The sequence below is a fragment of the Rhodotorula toruloides genome, assembly GCF_000320785.1.
Source record: "Rhodotorula toruloides NP11 unplaced genomic scaffold Scaffold45, whole genome shotgun sequence".
In the NCBI taxonomy this organism is placed as follows: domain Eukaryota; kingdom Fungi; phylum Basidiomycota; class Microbotryomycetes; order Sporidiobolales; family Sporidiobolaceae; genus Rhodotorula; species Rhodotorula toruloides.
In genome coordinates this window covers 1-19,451 of record NW_015623005.1, presented here as the reverse complement: position 1 = coordinate 19,451, position 19,451 = coordinate 1, and the positions used below count along the sequence as shown (strand labels likewise).

The 19,451-nt window shown below is 61.9% G+C and overlaps 7 protein-coding genes across 7 annotated transcripts; 3 read left to right on the top strand and 4 right to left on the bottom strand.

Annotated features, from left to right (window-relative positions):
- Positions 1–20: 20 nt before the first annotated feature.
- Positions 21–2,244, bottom strand: RHTO_06609 (PAS domain containing protein kinase; the record flags this gene model as incomplete). The annotated part of the gene is made up of 8 exons (XM_016420270.1): positions 21–30; positions 111–478; positions 558–1,006; positions 1,065–1,172; positions 1,231–1,421; positions 1,477–1,559; positions 1,618–2,139; positions 2,200–2,244. The coding sequence occupies 8 exons, from the start codon at positions 2,242–2,244 to the stop codon at positions 21–23; spliced, it is 1,776 nt and encodes a 591-aa protein (XP_016269307.1).
- Positions 2,245–2,745: 501 nt separating this feature from the next.
- On the bottom strand, positions 2,746–3,329 carry RHTO_06608 (NADH-ubiquinone oxidoreductase subunit; the record flags this gene model as incomplete). Its single annotated transcript, XM_016420269.1, has 5 exons — positions 2,746–2,859; positions 2,916–3,026; positions 3,116–3,148; positions 3,235–3,245; positions 3,308–3,329. The coding sequence occupies 5 exons, from the start codon at positions 3,327–3,329 to the stop codon at positions 2,746–2,748; spliced, it is 291 nt and encodes a 96-aa protein (XP_016269308.1).
- A 112-nt stretch (positions 3,330–3,441) lies between these two features.
- Positions 3,442–4,564, top strand: RHTO_06607 (protein FRA10AC1; the record flags this gene model as incomplete). The annotated part of the gene is made up of 4 exons (XM_016420268.1): positions 3,442–3,650; positions 3,713–3,780; positions 3,844–3,902; positions 3,959–4,564. The coding sequence occupies 4 exons, from the start codon at positions 3,442–3,444 to the stop codon at positions 4,562–4,564; spliced, it is 942 nt and encodes a 313-aa protein (XP_016269292.1).
- A 61-nt stretch (positions 4,565–4,625) lies between these two features.
- RHTO_06606 (DUF185 family protein) lies at positions 4,626–6,711 on the bottom strand (the record flags this gene model as incomplete). Its single annotated transcript, XM_016420267.1, has 9 exons — positions 4,626–4,858; positions 4,917–5,022; positions 5,105–5,507; positions 5,566–5,624; positions 5,687–5,754; positions 5,817–5,979; positions 6,037–6,147; positions 6,228–6,368; positions 6,427–6,711. The coding sequence occupies 9 exons, from the start codon at positions 6,709–6,711 to the stop codon at positions 4,626–4,628; spliced, it is 1,569 nt and encodes a 522-aa protein (XP_016269314.1).
- A 395-nt stretch (positions 6,712–7,106) lies between these two features.
- Positions 7,107–8,198, top strand: RHTO_06605 (3-methyl-2-oxobutanoate hydroxymethyltransferase; the record flags this gene model as incomplete). The annotated part of the gene is made up of 2 exons (XM_016420266.1): positions 7,107–7,159; positions 7,256–8,198. 2 exons carry the CDS (start codon positions 7,107–7,109, stop codon positions 8,196–8,198), a joined length of 996 nt encoding a protein of 331 aa, XP_016269297.1.
- A 371-nt stretch (positions 8,199–8,569) lies between these two features.
- RHTO_06604 (Mediator complex, subunit Med13) lies at positions 8,570–14,809 on the top strand (the record flags this gene model as incomplete). Its single annotated transcript, XM_016420265.1, has 6 exons — positions 8,570–10,007; positions 10,068–12,854; positions 12,910–13,223; positions 13,278–13,404; positions 13,464–14,177; positions 14,235–14,809. 6 exons carry the CDS (start codon positions 8,570–8,572, stop codon positions 14,807–14,809), a joined length of 5,955 nt encoding a protein of 1,984 aa, XP_016269300.1.
- Positions 14,810–15,089: 280 nt separating this feature from the next.
- RHTO_06603 (chitin synthase, glycosyltransferase family 2 protein) lies at positions 15,090–19,095 on the bottom strand (the record flags this gene model as incomplete). Its single annotated transcript, XM_016420264.1, has 20 exons — positions 15,090–15,129; positions 15,182–15,270; positions 15,331–15,408; positions 15,467–15,755; positions 15,824–16,017; positions 16,138–16,386; positions 16,446–16,591; positions 16,646–16,662; positions 16,727–16,762; positions 16,828–16,907; positions 16,980–17,000; positions 17,067–17,120; positions 17,182–17,264; positions 17,328–17,601; positions 17,674–17,879; positions 17,953–18,057; positions 18,115–18,125; positions 18,191–18,293; positions 18,373–18,807; positions 18,897–19,095. The coding sequence occupies 20 exons, from the start codon at positions 19,093–19,095 to the stop codon at positions 15,090–15,092; spliced, it is 2,709 nt and encodes a 902-aa protein (XP_016269306.1).
- Positions 19,096–19,451: the final 356 nt, after the last annotated feature.

Below are 19,451 nucleotides of genomic sequence, written 5' to 3'. Positions count from 1 at the left end.
ACATGATCTGACCATGGCATCTAGGCGAATCTGCGAGAGAGGGCAAGGAGGAAAGGAACGTCGAGGTCAGCTTGACCTTCTCGAGTCGAGGAGAATGCAGCGAAACTCACATCGCGATGTAGGCAATCACCTTGCCCGTGTAATCTTGCATAGGAGAGAGGTGAAGGACTCCCGTAGCGGTCGGCATCGACCCCGACTTGACGGGCACCTTGACGCCGCAAGCCAGGCTCGCCGGCTTGCCCTCCTCGACAGTCCGCTTGATGGCCTTGCGCAGGTCGGTTGTCGAGCTGGTCGAGTCGCCCTTGACGAGGTCGAGCAGGTCGAGGCCGAGGAGGGGAGAGTCGTTCATCTCGGCCGGCGTCGAAGCGGGCAGACCGCAGAATCGCAGGAAGGCTGACGAGACGTGCTGGATAGCGCGGCCCTCCGCGCGGAAGACGCAGACCTTCTCATAGGTGGTTGCAAACTCGTCGATGCGGCGCTGCAGAAAAAGCTGTCGTCAGCAGGAGTCGCAGGTGTGGCAAAGGTAGAATGCTCACCTCGACTGTACCCTCGCGCACCGTCATCTTCGGGCTCTGGTGGTTGTCGATCGCACCGTTGAAGCTGCTCGACCGCCTGTGTGCTTGCTTGTTGCCGCCGAACTTGAAGACGTGGCTCAAAGACGGGCTCGTGAAGAGCGAGGGCTTCGACTTGCTCGACTTGGCCGCTTCGCCTTCCGTATTGGAAGGCAAGGCAGGCGAGGAAGCGGGCTCGAGGGGCGGCGTAGCGTCGCCCGAGACGGTCGAGGTTTCGCTCGTTGTCCGAGTCGGCGGGGCAGGCCTCGCTCCGGCGTTCTGAACACCCGGCGAGAACTTCGATAGGTCGACGGGTGGAAGCCATTCATCAGCAGACTCGGCAGCATCAAGCGAGAGGTGCGAGATCGAGTCGGCGTCGAAGGTGTCCTTGCGCGACGAGAGGAGGGAGAGACCGGAGGAAGCGGTGAGTGCGCCGGTAATGTTCGTCTGGCCGCCTGCGGGAAGGGAGAGTCAGCCTTCGGTTCGGCAACGGCTTTCAGCAAAGAGCCGCACCGACAAAGTAGGCGAGTTCGCCGGACGGATCGAAGAGAGGGAGGATACAGAGAAGGTTGAAGAAAGGGTTGCCGGCCTTGTCGTAGTTCAGCAGGAGTTGCGTGATGGCTGAGTCCAGGAGAAGCGTCAGAGAGGGAAGGTAGCGGGAGGGAGACACCCAACTCACGCTTGTGCTCCGCAATTGCAGTCCGAATGGCGGAGACGTCCGTCGGCGCAGTCGCCTCGCCCTGCAAGAACCGGCAGTTTCGTCCGACGATCTCCTCGCGCGAGTAGCCGGTCAAGGTGCAGAAGGCGGGCGAGGCGAGAACGATCGGGCAGTCGTGCAGGCGAGGGTTGGAGAGGACGAAGGATTCGCCGCTGCAAAAGAGGCGGATCAGTAAGCCACAAGCTTCGGAAGGGACGCTTGACGTACAGTCCAGGGACGTTGTCCGCGCCTAGCTTGCGCTTCTCAAGATGCTGCTTGGCATGCGAGAGCAGTCGGTGCTTGACGAACGCCTGGCAGAAGCGAGGGAGTCAGCGAGGCTCATGAAAAAGACGGAATGGGTGGACGCACTTCGAACTCGCTGGCATACAGACGTTCCAGCAGCTTCTGACTGGTCTGGTCGACCGCGTTCCGTGTGTCGATGATCTTGCGCAGACCCTGAACTGCCGCCCTCAGCTCGACGTTCTCCAAGTCGACGTCGCGCTCTGCTCCAGGCGTCAAGAAAACGTCCCTCACGCCCCTTGCGCCCGCGCTCGCTTCGGCAGTAAGGCAACGGAGCTGGTGCAGGTCCCGCCAGAGGTGCAGCGAGGCGAGGTAAGGCGATGAGAAGGCGGTGAGGTAGTCCTGGAAGGTCTCGAAGCCGCCCGCGCTCGAGATATACTCCGCGAAGGTCGTAGGCGAGAGCAGGCGCGAGAGGGAGAAAGCGATTGACGAGCGGAGCGGAGTCGGGTTCGGGTGCGAGGTCTTCGAGGTCGAGTGTTCGGAAACGGCGGGGAGGTGAGTAAGCTGGGCTGAGAGCGTGCGTCGAGAGAGAGGCGCCCAGTCTGCGGCGTCGGCGCGGCGACGAGGCGTCGGAGCGATTGCTTCGACCGGCTGTGACAGTATTGTTTGTCAGATCTGGACGTCTAACCGACGCGCAGGGACGAAACGCACCTGACGAATGTCGTCCCTGGCCTTCAGAACAGCAGCGGCGGCCATCACAGAGAGTTAGGAAGAAGGCGGACGCGTGAACGAGCGCAAAAGAGATGAGAGATGAGCAGACGGAGTGACGGGGACGGGGCGAGCTACTAAGTCGCGCGGATCGGCGGCGGACGCTGACCGATTCAATCAAGGTGTCGGCGAGCTGAGCGAGTCGTGCGACGCAGCCGGACGCGCGGAAGCCATCATCTCTTCCTCAGATCGACCCTCGACGAGGCAAGGGGTGCCTTGCCGTCGCCGGGCAGATGGCAGGCAAGTCTGCGCAGCTACAGCCAAGCCTGCGCTTGTCGTACGGTGCCAGCGCGGCCGAATCAAGCGGGCTGGACGAGATCGACGGAAGGGGAAGGGGAGGCTGGCGAAGGAAGGGAAGGCGAATCGGCGGCGGAACAGGGACAGCTGGCGGAACGCTGGCCACGCGAAGCGAGCATCAACGAAGGAACATGAAAAGAGAATGATGCACTGCAACCGCTTCCGCCCGCACAACCGCCCATGGTCGACAAATTACTCCTCGTCCGCCGGCGCCGCTGCTGCCGCCCGCTCGCTCGGCTTCTGCGAATACTTGCCAAATCGTGCGATAGGGTCGTCCCGTCGTGCGCCGAGGAGATCCCACTTGAGCTGCAGGAGCACAACGAGTGAGTAAACCGTCGGCGAGAGGGGGAAGTCGGACGCACGTCTTGTTGGTAGGAGACGGCGAAGACGAGCGACGGGAAAACGACACCCCAGATGACGGCGAGGCGGGTCGTTCGGTTCGTGAAGCGGAAGTGCTGCCACACATTCTCCCTCTGCGAGCGAGAGAACGAACGAGCGATGAGGTCGACTCGCCGAAGGTCAGCTTGCGGGCGACAACGGCGAGCAAGCGGGTCAGACGCACCATGTAGGCAAACGCCTCCACTCCCGGGTCAATCTGCGAGCGTGTCCATGCACCCAGTCAGCGAGTGTGTCGAGTTGTGCCAGCCGGAGGGCGATGTGAGCGGGGGCGGCGAAGCGCACCTTGACAGGGTCTGCGGGCGTGCAGAATAGGTCAGTACAGTCGCTAGAGTGTGTCCGAGAGCACTGCACGCACGGTAGCCTCCTGATCCTCCCATTGTTGCGTGTCGTGGCCTTCCAACCCTCGAGGGCCCCCTCTCTCTCAGGTTGACCCCGTCACTGTCACCGCTCTCGTCTTTTGCTGCCTGTTTGAGCTTGCGCTACTCTCAGATGGACCGTGGCTACCGCTCCAGTTCGTCTCGCGCCGGTCCAAGCGACGAGACAGCCTCGAAGCGGCGCCGAGTCGAAACACTCGCTCCCGAGACCGCTCACGAGCGACACCAGCGCCTGTTCCGCCTGAAGCAGTCGTACGAGCGTGGGCGAGTACCGCCTAAGCCGCAGTCGAAGCACGAGCTGGAGATCCTGAAGGAGCGGCACCAGTACGTTCTCCTCACTCGTGTCAACTTCAGCTCGTCCCGACCTATTCGTTCCGATCTTACAGATTCGTGAGGGATAGCGACGTCGATCCTGCGGCACTGACGTGGGAGGACCAGCTCGCCTACAAGTACTGTGCGTTTGACACTTTTCGCTTTTTGTCTTTTCGCTGGCTCACTCTCAACCGCTCTCCCACAGACGAGACTCTCTTCAAAGAGTTTGCAGTTGTCAACTTGAAGCACTACAAGTCAGGCGCAGTGCGCCCACTCCCTGCTCTTCTTCTCCTCTCTCGCTTACCCGCCCTGTCGCGCAGATCGCCCTCCGCTGGCGCACCGAAGACGAAGTCCTCTCCGGCATTGGTCACCTCACCTGCGGTTCCCTCCGTTGTCGCTACCACGAGCCCTCGCCCTCCATGCTTGCCTCTCTCGAAGACCCGGACGTTCCTCCCGACCCCGAATCAACCGCTCCGCTCGTCGAGACTACCCTAGAGGAGCTCGAAATGCCGTTCGGATACCTCGAGGGAGGGGTGAAGAAGACTACGTTGGTCAAGGTTGTACTGTGTAGGGAGTGTGCGAAGAAGTTGCGGCATGGGCGGAAGAAGGCCAAGGAGGAGAGGGAGAAGATGGCGCTGGTCGCGGCGGGCCGGACGAGTGTTGCAGGTCCCCGTGATGAGGCGAATCGACGAGATGGAGAGCGGATCAGGAGCAGACATGAAGAGGGAGAGGAGCGGTTTCGTCGAGACCGGCGGTCAAGCGGAAGGAGCGGATCCAGCGAGGACGAGGATGCCGGTCCGGGACTTCCGCCCGACCTCCGGGACGAGCGACGGCGACGACAGAGCACTGAGGCGCGCCATAACGACTCGAGCAGTCGGTCAAGGCGGAGGTCCGCCTCACCTCGTCGCTATCGTTCTCCTCAGTAGTGTCCGCTGTCCACCCCATCCTCGTCATTGTGATTCTCTAGTCGGCAATGCAAATGCGTCTCTACTTGACATCAAACGGATACACCCCCTCAGCCTGCGTCTTCCCCTTCGGGACAACCGCAAGGAACTTGTACTGCTCGCCCATTCCCGCCTTGTCGACCAATCGCTTTGCTGCGCTCGCAATCTCGTTTCGTCGTTCTTCGGAGGTTGCGTTGCGAAGGAGGGAGGCGAGGCGAGGCTCGAGGCCGAGGGCGCTGAGGAAGGTGCGCTGGGAGAGCGGGCCGGGGGTCTCAGCTGCGGGAGAGAGGATGGTCAGCGGAGGAAGCGCTGTGCACGAGGGACTGTGGCTTGCCGAACTCGGACATTGCTTCGGAAAGGTAGGCAAAGTCGACGTTCGCGGTCAAGTCGGTATGGCCCGGCTCGGTGAGCGGGTCGACAACTTGGTGTTTCCGGAATCCCTGCGCGCACGGGTACGGGGCATCCTTCAACATCAGCTTCTTGCATGAGGGAACGCAAGCCGATTGAGCGCCGCCGACTCACCCTCCAGCTCCTGCCAAACGCCTTCGCATCTCCATAATCCACCACCAGTCCCGCACCTCCTCTCCCGCCCTCCGGTCCCGCCACAACCCTCGCCAGATCCCTCGCAATCTCCCAGCTAGACGGGCTGACTTCCAGTCTCGAGCCGATTGGGAGACGGGCGAAGCGTTGCGCGATGAGGGAGCCTTCTTTGCCGGCGGGTGTGGTATGAGGAGCAGAGGAAGCGCCGAGAGTCGTGTCGACGTTCAGCAGGGGAGACTTGGTTGCAGGCGCGGCGGAAGCGAGGTCGGGCTGGCGTTGTGCGGAAGGGTAAATTGCTTGTGCGAGGGAGGTGTAAAGAGCGGAAGCGGGAGTGGCGTTTGGCGCGAGGACGAGGCGGAGAGGTTCGGCTTTGGCGGGGTTGGCGCTGCAGAGGAGGTGAAAGTCAGGGACGGCTTTTGGGACGCGAGACGAGGGTCACGCACGCAATCGCTTTCGGGTCGGAAATGTCGATGAGCACTTCCCGCCAGCCGTTTTGGGTGTTCTGTAGATAGGAGCCTAGTCAGTAGGGTCACGACACGCACGGGCTGGGCGAGGCTTGCGCACCTCAAAGATGTGGATAGGCAGCGCATCGAAGAACTCGTGTGCGATGAGTACCGTGAACTCGTCCTCCGCTGCGAGATGAACAGGTAGTCAACTTCCGTCCGCCCATAGGGACGGAAGGCTAGGTACGCACACTCGGGCATCTCCTTAACATCGCCATACCACCTCGTCTCCGTCTCTCCAAAGCCCGCCTCTGCCAACTTCTGCTTCTGCACACGCTGGAGTTGCTCGCTTGCTTCAACGAGGTGAATGGAGGTAATGGGTGGACGAGAGTTGGGTGGGAGAGAGCGGAATGTCTGTGAAGGAAGTAGTCAGCATGACCGCGGTCAAGGTGGAGGAAGGAAGGGACGCACTCGCAGGACGTCGGCTAGCAGCGTTCCTCGACCCGGGCCCAGCTCGATGATGCGAACGCTCTGAGGCGCACCCTGAGCGAGCCACTGTGTGACGAACCAAATGCCCAAGAGCTGCCGAAAAGTTCAATGTAAGCGACGCCGCAGCGTACGAAGCAATCGCCTCGAAGACCGCATCTAAACGTCTAACGCACCTCGCCGAACACCTGCGAGATCTCGGGCGACGTGACGAAATCTCCCTCCTTGCCGAAGACCTTTCGAGTGGTGTAGTAGCCGAGAGTTGGGTGGTTCAGGCAGAGCGTCATGTAACGCGATACCGGGAGAGGGCCGTGTGTCTGTTTGAGCGGGTAAGATCAGTCTCGTGACGATGGATGGAGACGAAACGGGACGCACCTTGATCGTCTCCTGCAGAACCGTCAGCAGTTCCGTCGGAGCTGGTCGATCTGGGGCGGTGGAGGTCGTCTGAGTGGCCGCAGGAGCCGGCTGAGGCTTCGGCGGGTCAGGACGGATCTCGCCGACCGGTTTGACAGAGGGTCGAGGGACATTCGCAGGAGGTGCAGGAGGGCGGGTGAAGCTGGAGTTGGTACGAATAGCTCCGGCCGATCCCAATGTCCTTATGCGGCCTGCTCCCGTCCTCACAGACCTCACCACGTTACGAATCAGGCGAGTCGAGTGCATCGGTTTGTCGAAAGCGATGAGGATGGGCGAGAGGTGCGGTGGAAGGATGGGCCGAGTCGGGAGTTGGGCGAGCACGCTTGGTGGATACAGACGAGTCTAAAAAGCGCTTCCAAGCAGTCGCAGCGCTTCCAGCAGCTGATGGAGTGGAGCGAACCTCTTCGCCAACTTCTTTCCCTCGACCGGCTCACTCTCGCTCTCGCCAACACCGCTGTTCGAGCCAGACTCTCGCTGGACATGAGCACAGGATCTGTCGCACGCTCTTTCACGCACGCCGTGCGCACTGCGAGCGACTGGGCTGCGCCTGTCGCCTCGTCGTCTCGCTTGCTCCCTCCGGCTCGAGCGATGCCGACTCGAGCGTTCACTGGGGGGCAGAGGGCTGTAGGACACGCGTGTGCATGCTGCAGGGGACAAAGGAGAACGTACAGCTCGTATCCGACCGAACGACCAGGTGCGCACTCCCGCTTCCCTCTTCTCGTTCGACTCGCTGACCTCACCTGTGGGCGGGTTCCCGCTCACCAGGCGCAGGCGCCTTCGCACCGCGCAGGAAGCGCACGATCATGGACTTCAACAACCTCAAGAAGAAGAAGGTCCCCATCACCATGTTGACGGCGCACGACTACCCGTCTGCTCGGTTTATCGAATCTATCGCTCCTCCCGCACCCGCTCCCGGTTCCTCCCCAGCCTCAGCAGGCTCTTCCACCTCTCCTGCACCCCGCGGCATCGACATCGCCCTCGTAGGCGACTCGCTCGCCATGGTCGCATGCGGCTACCCTTCGACCAACTACCTCACCCTCGACGAGATGCTCTACCACTGCCGCTCCGTCGCGCGCGGGTGCACGACCTCTTTCCTCGTCGCCGACTTGCCTTTTGGCTCCTTTTCCGCCTCGGTCGAGGATGGCGTTCGCGCGGCCGTCCGCCTCATCCAGGAGGGCCACATGGATGCGGTCAAGATCGAAGGCGGGCCCGAGATTGTCCCTCTCGTCCGCCGCCTCACAGAGGTCGGTATACCGGTCATGGCGCATGTCGGGCTCACGCCGCAGCGCCAGGCTGCGCTGAGCGGCTACCGCGTCCAGGGCAAGACGGTCAGCAGCGCCGTCAAAGTCTGGGAGGACGCTCGGGCGGTCCAGGACGCTGGAGCGTTTGCGGTCGTCCTCGAGGCTGTGCCGTCGAAGCTCGCGGCGTGGGTAACAGAGCGCCTGCGGATCCCGACAATCGGCATCGGCGCAGGAGCGGGCTGCGACGGCCAGGTGCTTGTCCAATCCGACATGCTCGGCGTCGACTCGGACCTGGGCGCAGGCGGCAAGGGTCCGCGGTTCCTCAAGAAGTATGCGGATGTCGGCGAGAGGGCGAGGGAGGCGGTCCGGTCGTATGTAGACGAGGTCAGGCGGAGAGTGTTCCCGACCGAGGGAGAGCACACGTACCCTATCGAGGACAAGGCGTGGGAGGGATTCCTGGAGGCGGTCGAGGACACGGAGCGACAGGAGTAGAACAACGAATCTAACTCGAGTCTCTTTCTCCCGCGCCGCTTGTCTCGAGAAGTGTTTCTTCCAGACGAGATTGACGAGGCACAGCTCGCCATTTGGGCAACGAGAGACCGAGGAGCTCGCGGACGTGGGCCGGGACGAGTGAATAAGGTCTCGTGCCGCTTCATCTGCTCCCTCGCAAGCTGGTACTGGCTTCGAGCGCATCAGTAAGCTCCGCAGCGTCACTGTGAAAGACTACGAACTTGCGCTGACCCCGGGCGAACCCTCCAGCCAGCACACTCCTCGACCGATAACCGCGAAGCGCTGAACCCGCACACACAATGCTCCCGGCTCGCCTTTCTCGACTGTAGACGACCAGGAAACGCCCATCAAAGATGTCCAGACCGCCACCGCTTCACCCGTCGCTGCCGCCGCGGCCAGCGACCACGCTTTCCTCCGCACCTTCGAGGACCGGAGGCTTAGCGGGGACGGGTGGGCAGGGCGCAGAGACAGGCGGAGGATCTCACCCAAGCTCTCCAGCAACGCCCTTGACCCTTCCCGCTCGCCCGGCGTTCGTCGCAACTCCCACTCACCCCACCTCATCCAAGTCGGGTCTCTCAGCCGGCTACTCTGCGGGTCCAGCGAGCGCGGGAGGGTTGTACGGCTCGCCTGGGACGGCGAGTAGTCTGGCAGGGCCTTCCGGGTCTCCCAAGGCTGGAACCTTTGCCTCGACGTCGTCTTTCGCCTCCTCGTCCGACCCCTCCGCCTCGAGTTCGAACCCTTTCGCCACCATCCGACCTCGTGTTTCGGCTTCTCAGGCTCGAACGAACGCGCAACTAATCGAACTCGGCGAGGGATGGGTCGTCAAGTACCGCGCGTGGAAAGGGCCGGCGCTGTTTGTCGAGGGAGAGGGTTCGAAGGAGGGCAGGATGGACTACGACCCGGTCCGCCCGCCGCTTGACACCATCTCGCCCTTCCCCATCTCGGCGTCGTCTTCGTCAAGCGGCAAGCGGCCTGCGAAGGACAAGGAGGCGGACGCGAGCGGACCTCCCGCACCGAAAAAGGCGAAGCGACGCTCGTCTGCCATGAACACGACTTCGAAAGGCGTCAACGCGTTCGACGACCTGATAGCCGAAGAACTCGGTACCTCGACCTCTTCTTCCATACCCTCGCCGAGTCTCTCGGCATCCGCGCCATTCTTAGGCGCGACAACGCCGAGTCTTCCGGCTTCGCCCATGCAGACTTCGACTTCGTCGTCCGGTACGACTCACCGCGTACCAGCGGCACTCAAGAAGGCGCAAGCTGCTGCTGCCGCCGCTGCAGCTGCTGCGTCTGCGCCTGCCGCACCGACTCCCCCGCCCGCATCTACCGACGCCCCAGTCGTTGACCACCTCGCCTCCCCTCCTTCCGCACCGACCGACTCCTCATCTTCCACTCAAGCACTGCGAAACCGCCTCGCGCCCCTCTCCTCTTCCGACTTCCTCGCCAACGACCCGATCCTCCGTGCTGAGCGCGACTTGCGGCGACGGGAGAAGGCTCGAACGGATGAGGGGAAGGACCGGATGGGCTTGCTATGGCTCACTGAGCGGAAATCAGTCCGTCTCGGTCGTGCTGAGGAGGCGGAGGATGGCGGGAAGGGCAAGGGGAAGGAGGCTGAGGAGGCGAAGGGGATGCGGAAGGAGCAGGAGAAGGAGGACCTTGTTGATGCGGCTGAAGGAGAAGGGCGGCTACTGTGGGTCTTCTGCGTCGTGCGCGGACCGGACTCGGTCGGCTTTGACGATGGGAAGGAGGCAGCGGCAGATCTCGATGGCATGTCTTTCGAGGGATTGGAAGGTACGTACTGTGCCGTCCTCGCCGGCCTCACGCAGCCTGCTGATGTTGCCTTGATTGCAGCTTTTGCATCGGGGGAGCTGACGCACGCCAGCCTGTTTCCCGACCTGTACGCCTCGACATCCTCTGCGACACCGTCCTTCACCCCGCCTCTCTCCCTCCCGGCCCGTTCGTACCCTTCAGCGCTCGCCCTCTCCGCTCAGATTTACACCGTACCCTCCGCTGCCACGCCCTTGCCGTCGTTGACCGCGAAGCAAGCTGCGTACTCCGCCTTTCGATCGACAATCTCTTCCCTCCTCCTCGACGAGCTGGTACAGCTCGGCGCGCTCGAGACCCGACCACTTCGCATCGGCGACTCAGTCGTCTACTTACCTCGACCACCTCCAACGGCGCCGAAGGAACCAGCCCTTTCGCTCGCCCGACCTGCCGCCATAAAAGTCTCGATCCCGCCTCCCTCTCTCAATCAGTCCGCCATCTTTGTGCTCTCCTCCGTCTCGGAGCTCTCCTTCACTGCATCTACATCCGACTTATCGCCCGACACGCCTGTCGTCCTCGCACCTGCCGACATCCCCGCCACGCTCGTCCGACCTCTCGCCCGCCTCTCATTCGCTCAAGTCGCTCGCCTCTCGTCAGATTGGCGCACTGAGCTCGACCGAGCTTACATACCCGAGGACGAGCGGAACGACTACCTCCTCTGCGCGCTCGACTTGCCCGACTCGCCTAGCGCTGAAGACCGCATCGAGATCGTCTGGCCTCGAGCGCTCGTCATCGTCGACGAATCGCGTAGGTCGGCTTCGCATGGCGGCCAAGCGCCACAGCAGGCTAGTCCTGCGGCGCCGCACGAAGCGCACGCGCCCAGCAAGTCTGGCGAAATCCGGTTTGCGAAGGAGAAGGAGAACTGCCCAGTCCGAGCTTCTCCTCAGCTCGTTCGTCGAGCCGACTCGTCCTTGAAGCGGCGGAGTTTCGCCGATCGTGCTCTCGCAGCGAAGTCAGCCGCGCCTTCGCGCCGGCCCAGCGCGACTGAGGGCGAGCAGACTGTTGTGGTGCGGACGGGAGCAGGAGACGGTCCGAATGTCGTCAAGAGTCGGACCGGCAGCGTGTGGAGCTGGATAGGCGACGAGGGCGCGAGGCGGGAAGAAGAGCGGGAGGAGGAGAGACAGCGCAAGGAGCGGGAGGAACAGGAACGCGCTGAACACATCAAGCAGGAGAAGGGCAAAGGCGCTGCGCCGACTGCAGCTCCGACTGGTGCGGCCGCGCCGATCAACATGCGCACGCCAATGAGCCTCGGAACTTCATCGACTGAAGCGCCCAGTCCTGCTGAGCTGTACCAGCCTTCGATAGGTCCTGCCGGTGCCTCGGACTCCGCAGTGCACGCATCGACCGCCGAGGCACAGGCAGGCTCTGGACCTCACGCCATGGAGATCGACTTCGGCGGCGCGGACGTCTACCCGTCCCCAGCAGAACCTGGCCCGTCCGCCTCCACTTCCGTCCAACCTGCATCTTCTGCACCCATGTCAGCACTCGATGCCGCCTTCTCGGAGTTTGACTGGGGCGATGGGACGTTCGGCACGAGCGGGACGGGTCGAGGCGGGCGCGACGAGGGTCACGACCGCGGGTACGATGACGGTGGAATCCTGGGTCTCACCGACGACGATTTCTCCTTCTTCGACGCTCCGACGCCTGCTCCCGGCGCTTCCGCCCTCGCAACGTCGATCGGCCTGTCCATGACCGCACCTGCGTCAACCGCTGTGGGCGACCAGTCGTTTTCCGCCTTGCCGAACGTCGCAGGAATCGACTCCGGATTCGACCTTTTCTCGGTTGCACCGACGCACTTCCCTGCAGCCGCGCCGACATCCCTTCCCTTCACTTCAGACGGCGTCTTCGGCTCCGGGACGTTACCTCACTTCCTACAGCAGTCTCCCGCCACGATCTTTCCCTTCGGAGCCCTGGACTCTCTGACGCCCAACGCCCTCGGCCTCGCTGCGCCTTCACCGCATGCGCCGACGCCATCAGCCGCAGTCTTCGATCCCCTCGCGCATCTGCCGCCGTCACTGCACGACGTGTCGATCACAACGCCCGTCTCGACGACATCTCCAGCCGTTATCTCGTACTCTCCGCTCCTCGCTCAGGCCGCCGCAACATTCGCACCGACGCAGCGCGGGCTCAGCTCGCTGGGCCAGCTCGGCAGCTTTCAACCTCTCGCCTTCGCAACATCGTCGTCGGACGACAAGTACGATCCGCGCAAGGGCAAGTTCGGCCTGCCAAGTCCAGACTCTGACAACGAGGGCCGGGCCGCTCGACTGGTCGAGGATGAAGAAGGACAGCTTCGTCTCTGGTATCAAGCGATCTGTGATCCTCGCTATCTCATGGCGCAGCGTTTGCGCCGCCCGAAATCGACTGCCAAACCGTCGGATCCAGCAGGTCGACCATGGACCCGCCGCCTGCCCGCCAATCCGTTCGTCTCGGTCGCGGGCGACGGAGCTACTCCTTCGTCCCTCGCGCTTGAGTCGGCGGACGTCGATCTGCCGGACGTCGACTCCGATTCGGAGGACGCGATGGACGTAGACGGCGGCGACGGGGACACTGGCAGCACCGAATCGGGCGTCGAAGACAGCGACTCGACTACGGAGGCTGAAGCGTTGAAGTCGTCGTGCCATGCGGCTCTTCTCGTCGACCCTGGAGCAGTCCGACGCCAGAAGCGGCTCACTACGGAAACGAGGCGGAATGCGCCGCTGGCAGCGGCTGATTCAGCTCGGGAGCTCATCTACGCGCTCGTCGCCGAGCAAGTGGTTATCAACAGCGAGTTTCGCGAGCCCGTCAAACTCGCGTGCGCGAAGGATGCTGGTTTGGGTACGCTCATCCCCGCCGATAGCGCCGCAAGATACTGACCGTTTCGTCTGCGCAGTCTCGCTCGACTCTATCGCCGCTGTCGCAAGGTTCATGGGCACGAGTTGCGCAAGTCTCGGACCGTCACCGCTCTTCGACGATCAAGCTGCACTCCCAGTTCTTTCGGACGCGCCCTCGATCACCTTCCAGCTGCGCATCCAGCGTTCTATCGCGTCAACCACTTGGACGGCCGTCGACTTTTGGCGACCGATGGGCTTCGAGCCGTTGACCGGATCGAAGGATGTGACCGCTTTCGTCGTGTTCGAGGACGGAGGGGCGGAGGTTCGAGCATGTGTGGAAGAGTGGGCCAAGCTCATGAGCGCAGCTTACCAGGTCGGTCCAGCTCTTGCCCTTCATAAACTAAACTAACACGCCTGGGTTCCGCAGGGCTTACGGCTTGGCGAGCATGTGCTGGGCAGCAAGTCAACCGAGCAGGCCATGCCAGGCGGTTTCTTCGCTCTCTCGCCCGGCGCGCTGTCGGACTCGCACAGTCGCGAGGAGTTGAAGGTTCTCTGTGCGTTCGCGCCTCGATCCGTATCAGCAGGGCTTTGCTGACCGATCGGGTCATCGCAGACTCGGCGCTTCTCGAGACAGCCAAGACGTCTACGAACACTGTCGTCTACCTCGTCCTGCCGCACGGCGAGTCACCGCTGGCCCCGAAGTCGCCGCTTGCCGGCATCCTCCACCAGATCGGAAAATCGCGCAGCACCGTCGTCAATATGGTCGCGTGTCCCGTTTCGCTCTCAAGCATCACGCACTGTACGAGTTCTGCGCCAGACGAACCGGGACCAAATCGCCTACTCCGTCTCGCCTTCAACGTGTACGACCAGTTACAAGTACCGATCGAACGCCTTCGCCTCCCTGCGCCCGAAACCTTCCCCTCAGCCCGTCCTCCGCCTATTGCGCCTCTCGGTCCCGCCGTGCGACTATTTCAGGCGCCCGCCTTCTCGATCGCACCGCCCAAACCGCTCAAGGTCGACTTCGTCCTCGCCTGGCCCTCGCCGTCTCTCGAGGTCGAACAGCGGCACCGCATCCTGCACATCGCGTACGCTTCGAGACCGATGGCAAGCGGCGACGGCGAATGGCTTGTGATTACGATCATCGACGAGCGAGGCGAGATATGGCGAGTCTCGCCGCGCGTGCTCAAGCTGCCGAACGGGGCGGTCGCCGACGTTCACCGTGCACGGGTCGTGTGGACGCTGCTCAAAGGAATGATCGACTGCGCCGACGTCGAGTGGAGGATCGTGATCTGCAAGGTCGACGAGCCAAGCCCGGTCGAGGCGAAAGGTGCGTTGTCCTCCCTTATTTTGCTAGCGCTGCGAGCACTGACTGCTTTCGTTCCAGCTTGGGATTCCATCCTGCGAGAAGTATCGACGGGGTCGCGGCGTCAGATGCATGTCAGCTTCGTCTGCGTCGAGCTGGCCCCAACCATCGCCCTCGACCTGTCAAACCCGGTCGTCTCGCGGCCAGCGACGTCGTCAACCGTCATTTCGGAAGATGGCGAAGTCACCTTCACAGGTACGCGCGACAGCACGGCCGACAAGTCTCCAATCTTCGACCATAGCTCCTCGGCCCTCACGTTCACGCCGCGCGAGCCAGTCGCCCTCTCGGACGGCGCCCTTGTTGCGCCGGCAAGTACATACGTTTTCAGCGTCCCTCGCTTCTCGACGGCCGACCATACCTCAGCACCTGCGCCATCCGGTCCTCCCTGTCCAGCCGTCTCCGCCTACGCCTTGCACTTCCTCCTTTCCCATCGCACCCGCAATTCGTCGTACAACGCGACGCTCAGAGACTTCCTCTCGGATGTGACGCGCAGCTTCGTTGAGCTGGCAGCGCTGGGTCAGGCGAGGTTTGGGACGAGTGGGCGTATGAGCTGGCATGTCGACGCCGCGAGGCAGGCTCTCGCTATCATCGAATGATACTGTCGTTTCCTGTTGTCTCGCGTCCATGTCGTTGCACCTGTTAGATTGTCTCTTATTTCGCATCGTTTTCTCGTCGCATCCATCTCTCGCACCTGCTTCGCATGTTCCTTCTTCCGCACGCGCGCATCCTGCATCGTAGCATAGTTGCCCGCATGTCAGCTTCACGTAGCGGAAAGCAGCTTGACTCTCTCATCTCGCAGAGTCGGGCACCGCGTCAGGTCTCGCGGAATAACTGACCGCGTTACAACAGCGGCGATGGATGACAAAAAGGCTTTCTCTAGTGCCCGAACAGACGCATGACGAGATACATAGTCGAGCTGTACAGAGAAGCATTAGGAAGAGTCTTAAAGGAGGAAGGAGAGCGCGCACCCGATGAAGCGGAAGGCAGATAGACCAGCTACTGCCCAGAAGATGGCGATCGAGTAGTACGACACCGAGCCGTCGACGTGGAGGATTTTCTGCACAAGGACAGGTATCAGCGACGGAGAAGGCGCGTCGCGAAACTCCGTCGTGCTCACCGTCCACAGTTTGGTTGACGAGAAGACGATCGCGAGGCAGAGGTTTGCGCCGAGGTAGAAGAGGAGAGTGTTCGTGCGCTGTGGAGGAGATGCCAGTCAGTCAATCGTCGTACCAGAGGGTAAGCTGTCAGCGGACGATGTTGGCGAAGTGGTCGGCCTGCTTCTGGTCGGCGCTTCGCTTGCTCTTCGTCTTGGTCTGCGGCGTAGCAATGTCCTGCTTCATGTGCTGCCACAACTCGTCGATATCCTCGTCCTTCGTCGGAACCGCAACCTCGAGAACCTCCTTGCCGTCGGCCGTCTTTGTCTTCTTGGTCCCGCCGAGATCTTTGACGGTCGTGTCGCCCTTCGTGCCCCACGCGAGGTCGTGCAGATTGGCGAAGGCATAGATCTGCAGCACGATCATGAAACTCGGCAAGTACATCATGCTGTGCCGTGCGGAAAAGGGGCTGTCAGCCAGCGTCTCGGCATGATCGAGGTCCTGGGCGAGACGCACTACTGGACGAAGCAGGTGAGGACGTGCCACGGGTCGAGGTGAAGCAGCGACGACATGATATACAGTCCGAGCGTTGCGCCGATACTGATGACCAAGTTGCGGAAGGCGGACGTCGCGAGCAGATCTTTGATGTCTTTCCAGCCGGCGACGGTGTGCGGGACGGAGTTGTAGACGACCCAGCCGGTGCAATAGATCTGCTCAAGCGTGCGTGAGTAAGCAGGACGACGAGGACGAGGAGAAGGATGAGGGAGAAAAGGGAGGAGGGTGAGGAAGAAAAGGGAGCAAGGCGAGGGAGAGAACGCAATGAAGCGTACCGCGATGCCGAAAAGCGCCGCAAATACGAGCATGACGAGGATATACCACCACCTCGACCCAGATGGCTTGTTCCCGAGCGCGCAGACGATGCACACGCCGATTGTGGCAACGTAAACCCAGTTTGCGACGTCGATCACGTCACTTCCGTAGCCGCCGAACGGGTCTTTCGACGCATCGGAAGTCGCGGAGGTGCAGAGGAAGTAGAAGGCGAGGTAGAAGGAGGAGAGGCCGAGGAAGGAGAAGATGAGCTGTCAGGTCGAATTAGTCAGTTCTTTGCTTCGCGGTGACGAAGATAAGAAGCGCGCACGGTGATGGCGTTGTAGAGAAAGATGATCGACAGCCACATGCAGCGGAAGACGTTCTGGCCGCTTGTCCAGACGCGGTAGTAGTGGGTCGTCGCGTAGAGCGCCGCGAAGAACGCGCCGTTCATCCAGCGACGGCGTTGCGAGATGACTGCACGGGAAGCGTCAGTGCGGCTGCTGTTAGGGGAAGCAGGGTGCGGCGCACACTCAGCCACCGAATCGCTGTAGGCGTCGAAGCGAAGGTCAGCTGCATGTCGAGACTGTAAAGGGAAACGAGAGCACGCACGGTACGTCGGTACTCGCTTGCGCGCCCTTGACGAACCTGTACGTTCGCCCATCGGTGTCAGCACTCTTTGGGAGGACACGAGCAACGAAGCCGGAACGCACCGGAGAACCCAAGCCTCGCGCTTCTTCGTCACGATCTCGAAGCAGAGGATGCGGTCTTCGGCGAGATACATGTTCGAGTCCTGCGGCGGGGAAAGAAGGCGATGAGCGGTATTAGCAATGGCGAAGATCGAGCGGGGCTCAAGCGAACTCACCGAAAGAGACGCGATGTTGCCCTGCAGCGAATAGCGAGATCGTCAGCGTACACAGCGAGCGCTACGAAGGGGGAAAGGCGAACTCACGGGCTGGTGCATCTTCTCGCCGGCAAAGTACGCCTGAAGCGGGTCGCCGAGCAGCTGCAGAGTCGTCCGGATGAGCACGTCCTCGCAAAACCTGCAGAAGAAGTAGCGGACGCACAGCTTTGTACCGGTAGGCGGAGAACGCGCCAGGAAGGACCGAGATGAACCCGAAGACGCTCTCGAGCGACTTGTCGAGGATGTCTGCGCGTCTCGAGCGTCAGCCTTCGCTCGCGAGTCCGGTGCGGAAGGAGAACTAAGACCTACGCGACATCTTGTACTCGAAGTTCTGCGCCGCGACAAGCGGATTGACCAAGTTCCTCCATCCCTTCGCAAGGTCAACCGTGATCTCGCCGCACGCTCCGCCGACATGCGGATGCTTGTCGAACGCCTTCCAGAGTTTGTAGATCGAGTCCGAGGCGGGCTTCGTGCCGACGTCGATTAGGACGCAGACGTTGGGTCGGAGCTGAGGGGCGAAGGCATTGAATGCCCAGCGGTGCGAGTTGAGCTTCTTCTGGTTCTGCTCTTTGAGGCAGAAGATCTGGTTTTGCGGACTCCAGCCGTCAGCGCCTCCGTTATGGACAAGGAAGCGCAGAGACGTCACGCGACGCACGACCTGGATAGGCGAGATCCCCGCCTTGACCGTCCCATCCGAATCAACCATCACCTGCGTCGTGTACTCGAACACGTGCGCCTGGGTGTCCCTGCCCTCAACCGAGTCCTTCATGACGCCGTCCTGGTACACCCCTTGCAAGCCGAGGATCTTGAGCGTGCGAGGGTTGATTTTCGCTCGTCCGTCCGAGACGATGCAGACGACGACTGCCGCACCACGTTCCGTCAGTGCCTCCTCAGCTTCTCGGCAAGTCCACACTCGAAGGAAGAGCGAACGTACCCTTCTTCCAGCTCTCGACACCCCAAGTCTTGCTCTTCGTTCGCGACTGCAAGTGCTGGATGTTCTTGATGACCGAGCGGAAAGTCCGACAGAAGAGTTCTTCGTCTGCGGATGAATCACCTCAGCGAGCTAGGGAGGGGAGATTGGGAGGATCGGGCGGACCTTCGTTGTACCTGTTCGAGCGCCGGAGCGCAGGTCAGCATGCGTCCGTGAAGCTAGGAAGAGAGCGATGATGCACATAGTACAGCAGATGAAGAGCTCGGTCTGACGACCTGCGAGGACCTGGCGGAGACGGTAGCGTTGACGGGTGAAGTCGTCGGGGTCGTCGGTGACGGCGGTGTCTGTACGATTACCACGGCAGTTAGCACACACTCTCTTGCCACAGGACGGTGGAGAGAGGAACGAGTCAGGCGAACGCACACCTCAACTTCCCACTCTCCTCCCTCAGATCCTCCCCCGCAAACCTCGAAATCTGCTTCAAGCTCCTCGGGACATTCAACTCCAACACGAGGTGTCCATCAACCAACTCGACCTTCTTCTGCTCGCGGCGCTCCATGACTGCTTGACGGGCTTGAGCGTAGTGCGAGGAGGATTCGTAGTAGGCTCCGGGCTGGAAGGAGGGGGAGAAGAGTGGTTGAGGGGGAAAGTAGCCATGCGGAGAGGGCATGGGGATGTAGTGCGCTGAAGGAGAGGGAGGGGGAGGGTAGGCGGGGATCTGGTGAGAAGGGGAGTAGTGAGGGCTGAGAAGGTGCTGAGATGCGGGAGGAGGAGAGTGGTAGTAGTCCTTCTCCGTGACTGGCATGTTCAATGCCGTGTGAGAGGTCGTCGAGGCGTTGTCCTCCGCAGCATAGAAACCTGTGCGTACCACGGAAGAGGACAGTCAGCTCCTCCTGGAATCACTCCCACTCGAGCGAACATCCGGCTCCGGTTCGCGCACTACGCACCATACAGATTCGCCGTCTCATCATACGGGTCCTGACTCCTATGCGAATGGTAGCTCGGCTGGGGCTGCATCTGGGTACTCCCTTGCCCTCCTCCTGCGTAACCCGGCCCCTGCGGCCTCTGCGGAGTTGGGGACGCATCCGGTCGACTCTGGAATGGTGAAGAGGGGGGATGGTAGGGTTCGTTGGGCCTGCGATGCATTGTGCGAGACGGACGAGGGCGGATGTGGGGATGAAGGTGATGAGGAGGCCGTTCGAGAGCGCGGCAAAAGCTGGCGGGTGCGAGCGAGTGTCGGAGGCGTCTCTGGCCAGCAAAGAAGCAGTCTAGTCCAGCAGATTCAGCGAAGAGGCGAGAGCGAGTGTGGGAGAAGGACAACGGGCGAGGTGCGAGCGCGTCGAGGACGCGACCAGATCGCAAATGGCGACGAGCTCGCAGCGGGACAGCGCAGACGGCGTGCAGAGCAGTCGACAGCGAGCAGAGACAAGCTCCCTTCGAGCGAGTGAACGAGCCAAATGAACGCAGCAACACCCTGTCAGCGCGCAGCCCGTTGCCGCCGC